The sequence below is a fragment of the Acanthisitta chloris genome, unplaced genomic scaffold (assembly GCF_000695815.1).
Source record: "Acanthisitta chloris isolate BGI_N310 unplaced genomic scaffold, ASM69581v1 scaffold7973, whole genome shotgun sequence".
In the NCBI taxonomy this organism is placed as follows: domain Eukaryota; kingdom Metazoa; phylum Chordata; class Aves; order Passeriformes; family Acanthisittidae; genus Acanthisitta; species Acanthisitta chloris.
In genome coordinates, this window is record NW_008664279.1 from 41236 (window position 1) to 54131 (window position 12896).

The 12896-nt window shown below is 40.3% G+C and overlaps 1 protein-coding gene across 1 annotated transcript in view; it reads right to left on the minus strand.

Annotated features, from left to right (window-relative positions):
- Window positions 1–12896, minus strand: part of CDK6 (cyclin-dependent kinase 6) — a 125290-nt gene that overhangs the window by 23707 nt on the left and 88687 nt on the right. The window contains exon 4 of the mRNA XM_009071284.1: window positions 6750–6859. Coding sequence (XP_009069532.1) covers window positions 6750–6859 — 110 coding nt within the window. The remainder of the gene's footprint in view (window positions 1–6749; window positions 6860–12896) is intronic.

A 12896-nucleotide genomic window follows, 5' to 3' on the forward strand; every position in this document is an offset into this window, starting at 1 on the left:
TTCTGCTTTTGAACATACGTTGCCAGATGTGTACCTGATTTTTTTCAAAATCCAACCTTAAAAGCCTATATCTGTGAGAGATCAGCACCTACAGGAACAGCTAATTCAGATCAAATGAGCATGAGATGAAACTGATGCTAGTTAGGACAGACTCAAGGATGAACTGGACTGCAGATCTCTGCCAAGATAAAAGCTTCCTGTCCCGTTCAAAGCACCACCAAACCTGCAGGCTCTGTTACAAGTTATCACTTTGTTGCTCACCAGTAACAAATGGGAGTATGAACCTCCTTCTCTGGGTAAGGACATGCATACAGTAGCTCACATACTTATGGCCTGATTTTCTTTGAAGCTACAGTGGCTTAAATTCTTGCAAATTTAGCTTGTACACTCTTCTGCTTCTGCTACACAGAGTCATGAAGACCTGAAGAAAGATACTGAGAATTCCAGCCTCAGCTCTTCGACTGACAGTTCTTTCTATCTCCCACACACATTGCAACCCTTATTTTGAACAAAAGTCTCACAGTTCTGGGTTATTTCACAGATGAGACAGCTGGAAGTTTGTACAGGATGACTGAAAGAAGTGCAAGGCATGGAAGCTGGGATAACACTATGCAATACCCTCACCTCCTTGCCAGTCTGCAGCATTGTCTTTTACAGCAATCACTCCAAGGGCTGCAGGACACACACTAACAGAGAACAGCTTTGCCAATCTTTGTGCCACTCTGTCACACTGAATTGTTTCTAGAGAGGTTACAATTCCCTTTGAAGTCAGGGTTAATTTCAACAATGATTTCAGCAAAGCCAGGAATTTACCACATGATCCAGCTAAAAAGAGTTACACTTAACATAGTGACAGAAGTTCAAACCTTCCTATCCAGCTTCAGGTTTTGGAGACAGCATTAAAAACAGGTGTTCCTGTTCATTCAACCATCTTCATCCCACAAAGCATTAACTGAAACTTAAGCTGCAGAGCTAACTGCTCTTCCTTTGCTCTCGCAGTAGAAGCAAGGGCCAGGTGGGTGCCCTGTCTCAGAATCACAGAATCATTGAGGTTGGAGGAGACCTTTAAGATCATCTAGTCCTACGATCAACCTATCACCATCATAATCACCCCTAATCCATATCCCCACATGCCACATCCAGATGCCTCTTGAACACTTCCACACAGAGTGACTCTACCACCTCCCTGGGTAACTTATTCTAATGCCTAACCACTCTTTCAGTGAAAAATATTTTTCTAATCTCTCATCTGAACCTCCCCTGGTGCAACCTAAGGCCATTTCCTCTTGTTCTTTCACTTGAGACATGGCAGAAGAGACTGACCTCCACCTCACTACAACCTTCTTTCAGGTAGTTGCAGAAAGCAATGAGATGCCCCCAGAGCTTCCTCTTCTCCAGTCTAAACAGCCTTAGTTTCATCAGCTGCTCCTCGTAGGACTTGTTTTCTAGACCCTTTACCACCTTCACTGCCCTTCTCTGGACATGCTCCAGTACCTCAATGCCCTTTTTGAAGTGAGGGTCCCAAAAGCGAACACAATGATGAGTACAGAGAAGCAATCACTTCCCTAGTCCTGCTGGCCACACTGTTCTTGTGATCTCCTTCCACAGACCCATTGTACCACCTGGTTCTGTAGTTGCCACAGAAAAGTACATGCAATGGATCTGATGACTGTACTAATAACTGTACTAAAAGCTGTACTAACAGGCTATGGCTTCTTCGGAAAGCGGAGTAAAGATTTACTGTATTTTATTGTGAAAGATGCTTAACAATTACTCTATACTGTAAGACATTGTATCTAAGAATGAATGTGTGTATTGCTTGTTTTTTTAAACCTGTTACATGTTTTATGATTAAAAGCAGCCTGTAGGTCCCAAATCCAGTGTTCACATCACCAGACAAGGCTCTATCTAAGCTTTCATTTTACCACATCTGTATAGATTACCTAGAGCAACAAAGCCCCAGGCTCATGGTTTTCCTACACACAATGATGTAACTCCTCTGACTGGACTAATTTACACCGTTGAAAGATGACTTCTTTGCCAATAGCTTGTTTCCCTATGTTTGTTGTTTGTACCCACCAGGGAACTTGTCTCATCATAGGTATTTTAGTAGAATCACACATCTCTTATCTGCTGCTAAAATTTTCAAGCATGATTGGTAATGCTGTAACTGCCTCACATGTATTACTTGACATGGCAGGCTGAAGAATGAGACAACTGCTAAAAACAAGATGTAATATTAAAAAAAAAGTAAATAATAACCTAATGCTATTTGTGCCAATCTTGTGGCTTATGAATTTCTGGGACTGATGATCTTACCAACAGCAGGCTGATTAAAACACCATGGAGCTGATGCATGAACAGTCTCAGTAAGAGACCCGTGTGAATGGAATTAATTTCCCTCTCGACTAGATGAAGCTTGGGGCACTGAGATAATACTGTTTTACTTTTGGTTTGGGGAGGTGGAAAGAGTTTTTGGGAGAGGATTGTCTTTCAGGCTTTGGGTTTGAATTGGTGCCTGTAATGTTTGTGAAGATTGCACATGTAGTGACAACACTGGCCACTCTCCAGTGCATGACTTCTTCAGCTTGACTGGCTTGTGAATATAACATGGGCTACAAAAACTGAAGGTCTCTTCTCATGATTTTTAGCTCCATATTTACTACAAAGGAAGCAAACTCAGTTGCTTGCATAATATTACAGTTACACTTGCCTAGCCAGGATTTTTATATAGATACCTGACTCATCAGTCTCACATTCACACCTATACTAACATCCTTGTCTGTGCAGGACTGTGATTTTGAAAACTGGGTATGTATAGATGCACTAAGAACTAAGCATCAAAACATTTTGACATTTTGTCTCAAGGCAGCCTGCTCAGAAGAGAATTGAGGACTGGTGATCCCCAGCTTTCTTTCACAGATTTTTGCCCAGATCTGAATCTGGGATTCCAGTCTTCTTCCCCTTTCACACTCATTCACCTTGTTTAAATCTTACCTAATTGAAGCAAGAAGACAGTCAGTTGCTTCTTCCCTACATGGCTTACTGGCCATGGCTTCCTGCTTAGGAGCCCCCTATAGTCTTTGAGCCAACTGGAAGAGTTTCATGTATCCAGACAGAAGTGGATGCTGCTCCCATATTTGCCTTTCTCTTAAATGAGATGTTCACTGAAAAGGAGGTACAAAGCCCTTTCCTACTGGCCTGGAAAATGCTCAGCCTCAAAGTGAAATCCTTTTATGAGTAGGCCTTATTTTTATCTAAACATTAAAAGGCCAAAGGATGCTGCCATGCCATCAGGCCCCTGTCAGTCCTGCCAGCTGTATCTCTGAAGGACTCTGTGATATGTTAGCAAGCCATACCATACCTTACGATTTTCCTTACTGGTTATTAATATCAATACAGTGTAACTTTTAAAGCACAAAGAAAACAGTCATTATGGCAATCCATCCAAATGTGTTCAGAAATCCCTGCAACCTGCTTAATTAGACAGGAAATTTTACAACTGAAACTACCATACAAGGAAAATTTCAAGCAATGCTTTATTGGGGAGTGCTCTCATCAGCAGTGCACGTGCACAGAAAAAGATGCATGAAGCAGAACAGTTTCTGCATACACAACACATACACCTGACTATTGAGCTATTTATTGCTGATCTCTAAGTAGAGTAGGATCCTTGGGAACGTGTCTGGGGGGTTTCAGGATACAACCTTTATGTATTCATGTATGCAGAAGCCTAAACATCTGCACCATAATTAAGATGTGCATTTTTGAAATTGCTACAACTATACAATCATCAGATTGCAGGAGGAACAGAGCTGAGAAGTGTCATTTGTATAGCTCAGTCAACCAAGATGAGAAGAGAGAGAAACAACCAAGAGAGAAATGTTCAAATTTACGTGTATCTAGATAGAGGTATAGTAATTTTAGTTTTTGTGTTTAAGTCCTTTATACACTTCTGTGTATTTCAGATCAGCTTCTTTAACAAATGCTTTGTCTGAATTTGTCTTAAACTGTTTTGGATTAAGGGTGATTTAAATTAAATGAGGTGTCTTCCACTTAAGAGACATAGTAATACGTAACATAGGGACTGGACTGTTTACACACAACTCACTTCTCTCCTACACTTGTCCAAACCTACAGCACCTTCACTGTGTTTCTAAGAGCCTACAAAACTAGATTTTAGCAAACTCAAATGTCTCCTTGGCATAAACAGGATTCTGATATGTTTTGTGATGCTGTGTAGTGTTTTATTTTGAAACCCATGCCAGTGAGTCTCCAGGATATAAAAAAGCCAAGAGGAGTCTCAGTACTTTTCTTAAAGATGACAGAGCTTTCAAATCTTTTGAAGAGAAAGCAAAAGAGAGTAGAGAAAGAAGGCAACTAGCACCCAGTAATATAGTAAAAAGAAAAGCTGGTCTTAATTTTCAAACTACCTACTTCCAAGCTTTAGCTGCGTTCTCATACTCTTTTCCTATCAACACCAGTGGAAATGCAGATCAGTAATTACCCAAGGGCACTACCATTTCCCAGCAAATTTGCAGAAGCCTAAAAATATGCACCATAATTAATATGTGCATTTAAATAATACATGTGCATTTATTATGAATAAATGTGCATTTATTCAATCTTCTGGATATAATACATGGAGTTTGCAAAATTTTACAGTTTATTGCTACCAAGGCCACAGTAACATAGGTTTTCTTTTGCAATCCATCAGAAGAATCCAAAAGACAACATGTACCATGCAGAGAGTATTGCAACATTAACCCATCACAACAGTCCATGGAGATACCACTCGGTGCTGTTTGTTGTAGCTCTGTGGCAAAGAGCCTGGAGAACAGCCTTCCAAATCATGCTTGTACAGTGAAGTATGTGAAAGTCATGTTGTTTCCAATGAAACAACATAGTACATACAGACTTGGCAGATTCCTGACCTCTACAGTTTTTGACAGTCTCCCAACTTTAAGACTGAGAATGTCAGACTGACCCTGCATTTGGCAGGAAAAAGAGAAGTCCTGGTTATATTAAACTCTGGTTCAAGTCAGACTTCACTTCCATTAAAAAAATAAATTGCTGATTTTGTAATATTAATGTAATATTTGCATTTGCATGCAAGTAGAAAATTTAACTGCCCTTAATTTAATTTACTGTGTTGGATTTGGAGAGTCAGTGAGACTCATACAACACAATAGGAAAAATAAAATCAAATTGGTTCTGCTTGTATATGGCAATATTTCTTATCAGAATACTTCAAATTACATGAGGCAAAAAAGGAGTTTTGAGCACCTAAAAAAAGTTCTGTGTTCATTTGCTTGTCCTGTATCACTCTTATTGCAAATGCTAAAATGAAGTTGATTGGGCTACTTAAATCAGAAAAGCTATCAGCAGATTAATGCTACTGTAAATCTGTCAGTATATGGGCTAAGAATGAATCTTGGTAAGTTTGAAATGGAAGATTTAATTGATACTCCTAAAATCCCAAACCTTTTTTTTCTCTCATTTTCTGACCTCATTTATGAGTCAGAGACAGAGAGGGTGGGGTATAATAATTCTGCCCAGGCCATTTGACCAGGCAAGAAGCCCAAGAAAAATTATTTTTCCATATAATAATAGTAAGTAGTAAAATCCAAAAGTTATTTTGCAAGACTTCAATTATTATTTTGAACTTCACACTGTATAAATTGTTGTTTCTCAAGGTCCTTGAAGTATGGCTTCTCCTTGTAAGCTGCACCCATTTTGGGTTTTAGGCCATACAGTGTATAATTTTCTTTCACATTTTCTTTCTGTACATTATTTGACTTCACAGTGGGTGTTACAAAATGCTATACAGTTTCTACATGGAGATCACCCAGGTGATGACAATATGCACTTTCTGCTGCAAGCTCAACCAAAACACATGTGAGTGGGTTAACACTGAGACAGATTTACCCTGTTAAGATTATTGCTGGTTTGTTCCTCTCTACACACTATGTGGTACAACCTCCGTATTTGTGTCCTTCCACAGAGAAAGACCAATACCAGTACACAAGAGCTCCTCTTGCATTCACAGCTCATCTGCATCCATCTGTAATATATTGTAGTAAGACAGTTCTGACAGCTGATTTCATTGAATCAACTAGAAAAAAAAGAGTCCTTTATCGTTGTTTTTTTTAACTGTATTTAACATTTCTGTTACCCTAAGCTCAAGCTACAAAACTTATTCCTAAAAAATATTACCTCTAGAAAACAACCTTACAGTGACTTCTGAGATCTCAAATATGCCAAGAGTGGACTACAAGCAAACACCTGATGCTCCAATGCACAAACTACAAATGAGAAGACTCTGCTGACCACAGTGCCCTACCTCCCTCAAGGTAAATCCTTTCCACAGTCCAGCTTTACTCAAATTGATCAGCTTCTCTCACCCACTTTTACCTGCATTTGTGTTTAGGCATAACAGGAATACAAAACTCATACAGGCTGCACCAAGAGTTGAGGCAGACTCCCACCGAAAAACAGGTATGAATTCACAAAGGACATTTACATTTTGCACTTCAAATAAAACATCCTATCAGGCCTTTCCAATTCCCACCCAAAAACAGGTATGAATTCACGAAGGACATTTACATTTTACGCTGCAAATAAAACATCCTATCAGGCCTTTCCTGATTCAGTGATGTGAACAGAGATGTGATTCAGTGCATTGCACCATGCATTACTGCACTTTTTTCAAATGAAAAACATTGAGAAATTAAAACTGTATTTCTTACTTTCGGCGGAACATTTCTGCAAATATGCAGCCAACACTCCAAAGATCAACTGCTGTTGCATAACTGGACTGAAGCAAAACTTCAGGAGCTCTATACCACAAAGTAACAACCTGTAAAACAAAAAGGAACAGAAAAGAGATCATGTTTAGCTGCAGAATTACAACCTCAAATCTAAATTGTAAACACTCACATATTAGGGCAAAGTGGTTTGGCCAGCACAGGGAGGAGGGTCCTGTATAGAAAATCTCAGCACGGATAGCTGCAGTGAGGATGACTCAGGAAGTGATACTGCTCCTTGTCAAGAGCAGTGCAGTTCAGGATACAACAAAACTACAGTATCAGAGTGACATCACAGTATCACAGCACACTACCAGAAACTCTTCGAAGCTTTTGCAACCTACAGATCACAAGAGCTTTACAGTGGAGATGTGGACTCTCTATAAAGCAAACATTAGTCATTTGAACAAGGCCTTGTTTTCTTAAACAACTTTTGTACAGCTCTTAGACCAGTATTGCCTAGCTTGGTAATATTGTGGGTTTACCCATAAGACAAATCAGAACCTGTAGCACATCTGCTCTCAGTCTTTTATGGTTTATGTAGTATTTTCTGTAAAAGAAATGAAGTTAGATCAAGTGCATGGGCCAAACTGGGTAAACATGTCTGACCTGTCTCAAAAGTTCTCTCCGAAGAAACGGGAGAAATTATAACTTACTTTTTTATCAGTTGGATACAAGTTAAATCAAACCCCTCCCGAAAGCTATCACTTACCAAAGGCATCAGTGCTGTCTACTGTGGTTTCCTCGCACACAGAGGAACTCTAAACTGCTAATTTTCAACTAAGCGACACAGTGCAGGGATCCCTGGTAGATTCCTGACCATTACAGTTGTGTGACTGTCTCTGCCCACATACTGTTGGTTAGACCAGCACAAACTTAGACTCTCACAATGTATTTTCAAATGATATACTTCCCCAAGCACATATGCCACGTAAAGTGCCTGATTTTGGGCTGTTCTAGTCCTGGTGGCGATGTCGCAACACACTGTAGAGGCACAGTGGGAGTTTTACTGGCACTGCTCCATCAAAGTACTTTGATGGGTCCTGCACACTGGAGCCACAACAGATATGGGATAGTTTATATTTATCCTTTTGTTTTCCACAAGCAGACCAAATACAGATGGGGCTGACTGTATCTTCAGTGTATTTTCAGAAGAACACAAGGAGCTTCTGCAGAGTCCTGTGTGAGCTATTATCTTGCTAGAATATAATCTCAGAGCGACAGGAGTATTCTGCTCCTGAATACAGTTATAAACCAGCTGTAACAAAACATGATCAACAGCTAAGTACCAATATTTTCTTTGTGTGTGCTATAATTTAAACCTTGAACTATTAATCTGGGGACAGAGAGGGTCTCAACAATTATTGGGTTGTTTGTCCAGTATACACCAAGATCACAGGAGCATGAAACAAAGCAAAAATACTGAAAAGAAACAAGTATAGAACAAAGAAAACCATAAGACTGAAAATAACTTTAAAAATTATGTTAACCAGGATAGTGAGTTCTGAATTTGAAGACCAACAAAAAGAAATGTGTAAGAATAGAGGGGTTTTATGATAACAAAATGATTGTTTTCTAAGGAAAAACTGCAATGGAAGTAATCAGCTGAATTTGCTGGTCAAAGCCAGCTGAAACAAAAGCAAATACAGCATTTATTACAATCGTTACATGCCCTGACAGCCTTTGGAACCACTGAATGGCTATTGAAGGGAGGTTCACGGATATTTGCACAAGTGGTCATATTTGCTAACAGTTCTTTTAAACACTTTGATCTCTATTCATAAAATTTGTCTTTGAAAAAGTTCAGTAATACAGTGCAAAGTACTGCACTGGCAAGCTACACTTCCAGATACCTGTCCACAGAAACAGATTCCTTTGTGGAAGTTGGGCATTATTTAGCTCCATTTTTCTAGTTCCTGATTTGCTACCATACCAGTGATGCTTTTCCAAAACATTCTTCTCTAGCAAAACAAGAGAAGTTTCTTCAGATTCATTCCAGGGAAAGAAGACAAATGTATCTGGAGGTCAGGGTGCTGCCCTATCTGGGTCAGATAGAATTCCTCCTAAAACACACTATTTTTCCTGATGCAGATGTACCTCTCAAACCGAACTAGACTTTTATTCTCTCAGTACATTTGTGGAAAAGCTTATTGAAGAAATATTGCTTTGAGAAATTAGATATAACAGTTTCAACCCATTATTGTTCGCTAATGGTTGGGTGTATTGCTGGGAGGAAGAACTGTGTGATCTCTGATCTGTGGGAATACCACCAAACCTCTTGATTCCTGGTTTGAGATCCACATGGCTCTTCTCACACAGAGTGTAAAGGTGATTTATACTCCCCAATCCCACAACCCCTGCAACATTAGGGTTTTGCACTCATAGGCAAAGAATTGGTGGACGCATGGTTGTGAGACAGTTTGAATACTGCCAACAATGCATGCTCCAAACTCAAGTCCTTTCCAGGCAAGTGCAGCCCAGGACAGCTGCTCCTTTCCTGGGAGGGTCACCACAGCTCATGCCTGGCCCCTGGGTGCTTGTTCAGGGGAACAGTGCTGTTTTCAGACAGCTGCGGAAGCATGCAGCATATTTGCTGCTTCTCCCATGTGACCCCTTACTGGCACAGTTCCCCAAGCATTTGCACCCTGCTACGCTTCATGCACGCATACACAGGGGACTGGGAGATTCTATTTGACTAATTTGGAAACCTAAGCATTTTTTAAAAAAGTTTTCCAAAGACTTACAGTTAAATTTCAGCTAATGCCTAATTGTGCTATAATCAGAGAGGAAGAAATTTGTGTTGAATTGTTTTGATATACTCTGTCATTAACATGTCATTATAAAAGTGATCAAGTAACCTTTACGGTTTGTAAGATGCAAGTCTGGGTTTCAAAATGTGAACCTGAAAGGGATCAAAATGTACTAAATGTCAGTTTGCACACAAGCAATGCCACAGATGACTCCTCTAGTGGTCAGGTGCTTCTCCTGAAAAGCACAGGATGATGCAGATGACGCAGTGGTTTTGACACAGTTTCACACTCTCTCTTACCATAGAAACCCAGAAAATATTTGTGGGCATTCCATTAACATTTGCAGAGAAGTAGAAATGACATTTATTCTGAACACAGGATATGCTGAGCTGAACAACCATATCATCACTTCCTCTTTAGCACAGTTCTGACTTAGACTGAAAAAATGCTTTGCTTAGGTAAGCCACACCATGAGGGAGACGTGGTCAACCTAAGCAATAGTGCACTTGCTAGAGAGCTGTTTGATAAAGTCCCATTTTTAGGATGAAAAAAGCAAGCACCTGCATCAGTACATCTCACTTAAATTCTGTCTTTCCCAAAAATCTGACGCACATGAAATGTGGCACACAGTGACTGCTCGGCAGGAGAAGGGGTTCATGCTTACATGTTGATGGAGGTCCTAAATTCACTGCAAGACTCCTAAATACTTAGGAGCTTGTAGGCTTTAGTGACCATGTTGCATTTTAGTCCTCTATTCTAAGAAACTTTTCTCCTTTGCCTCCTCCATGTTTCTCCTCACCCTACCTGATCACTTTAGCTCCTCTCTTACACCAGCCAGGTTCCTCCCAGCTGTCCCCTGACCTCTCCTCTCCCCTCCCCTCCCTCTCCCCTGCCAGCCTTTGCCTTCCTGCCACATGCCCGTGGGCCCCCGACAGCATCACCAAACATGCCTAATTCCCTGCTGCTCATGTGCAAATGCCTGGGTGGACACAGCCCCCAGCCTCGCTATGTTCCACATGTTCTGCCTTCCCTCACATTCTCCATCTGCTCCTTTGTACTTCTAAGCACCCTCAAATTTCATACCCTGTCCACACTTCTTCCAACTGTCTCCAAATGCTCCTGGGCAAAATTAGCTCCTTTTACCCCTTCGGCTTCTCAGCCCATTCTCCCTGTCCTGAGGATACCCTGTAACATTTGTGTTTCATAGATCAAGCTACATACAAAAAGACTGAGAATAATTCATACACTGGAAGAAGTGTGTACCTAAAAGAAGTAACTAATGTTCCTTTTCCAGTCCATGTTCTGTTTCCACTACCCAGATAAGATGGGATAATAACAGGCAAGAATAGTATCAATACCTGCAGATCACTACTTCTAACAATTTAAATGTCAATAGATTTAAGCAGCACTTCAGGATGAAAAGAAATGCATATCTGAGAGGCATTAGAAAGGAAAAGAACATCTGCAAAAGTCTACCGAGGCTGTGTCTCACCCTCTAAAAATAGGAAATGTGCTCAATGAGAAGCAAGGGGGGAGCTGCATTTAGAGTCACAAGAAAAAAGAGAATTTCATTTTGAAATAAAGGTTTCTGCCTTATACCTGACAAATATTCCTATCTGGCACCACCTAGTCCCCGGAGTTTTAATCCTGCACTTCATGGTACCCGTTTCTGATGAAAAATTAAATTAGTGGCAAGTGTCTGCTCACTAGCAATGTAAACACAAGTTCTAGGCATTGTGTCAGTCTCAAATAATTTCCATTTACTTTACAGAGCAGATTTTCAGTTTTGGATAACTGCTTAATTTAAATGGATCTGCACAATACACAGCCCTTTCCAAATATAGTTGCTCTCTGAGTAGCATACAGTTCAAAAAAGACCAAGACAAACAGTGGTTTGGGGATGGGGTTGAGTAACATAGACACAAAAGACTACATTTTGGTTTGCCACAGACTTTAAGTACAGACCAATGCCCAGTTGCACAGCTACAGGAACAAAGCAGGGATCAGACTGTAACACAGCAGCTATGTCTGTGCTAGGAAATTAAATGGGACAGGAAATGTTCCTTTGGCATCGAGACCAACAAGCACAGAGTGGCCTATGTCCATATTATTAAATTCTCAGCCTCCCAATAAAGGTGACCGCATGCAAACTGCTTACTGGGATTGGTCTTTGGTCCATGCTTAACTGCCTGTGCCTAGGAACTGTCTGGGGAAGGGCTGGTTGGAATAACTCATGCCAGGAACCATTCTAATAATTTAACAGTATAGACAATTGAGCTCCAGTACCCACGAATGTTTTCTGGCAGTCTTTAATCTACTAGCCAGTGAGTCACGCTGTGGCCCCGGGTCTTCCTTTCACTCCAGAGAGAAGGCATTTTGTTATGCTTCCCTCATCTCCACTGATTCAGAGGGGGCTCCAGGAGAGTGATGGGGTGGGGGAGGCATGGCCCACTCCTCATTTCACCCAACAACTGGGCTTATTTTGTCCTAAACATGCTGCACAGGTCAAATGAACATGCCACAATTGCCTACTATCTGTGAGGAGAATCTGACTGGACCACAGGTAGACATCTTCCTTTTAGACATCCAAAGCTGGATGAGATTAATTCTATTCTAATTAGTTCTGAAGGGCTTTGAAGAGGCCTATAAAACCTTTTAAAACACTAACTTTCATGGAAATCATGCCACAAAAGAAATTAGCAGGATGCTTAAATCCTTGAATCCAAGTAAAAAAATTCCAAATATTTTGCTTTTGTGATTGTGGTTTCTACTGTGCTCTTTTTGGTGCTGATTTTGTTAATTATATTTGCCATTAGACACTGGCTCATTTTGTTACTTAAATCACGAAAGATTATTTGTAAATTTTTTTTTTTAATGTTCCTTACCATGGTTCTTAAACTCAGTCATTTTGTTCAGTTCTCACTAATGCAGCTTTCACATGATATTTGGAAGATCTTTTTGACTATTTTTCATTTATTTTTGTCCTTCCTTTTTGAGTAAAAGTGAGTGAATACAGCTACAGAATACATGGTGCAGTATGTAGAATCTAGCTCTTTAGTGTCACTTCATGGTCTCATAACTCCACAAAAAATCTTTGCTTCAAACTGTTCAGGAGGATTCAAAGTGGAATCATTCCAGCTTGACTATACAACTGCTACTGCATGGCTTCTTCTTCAGGTCTGGGACTCTAAAACGAATCTTCTTCAAGCTTTATAGAAAATGTCTTCTGAACTATATGACTAATCTTCACACATTCGCCACAGACTAGCTGGAGAGAACAGAAATACAGACAGCACATTGACTGAAGCCTGGCTTTGATCCCCACTGCGGAGAGGCTCTT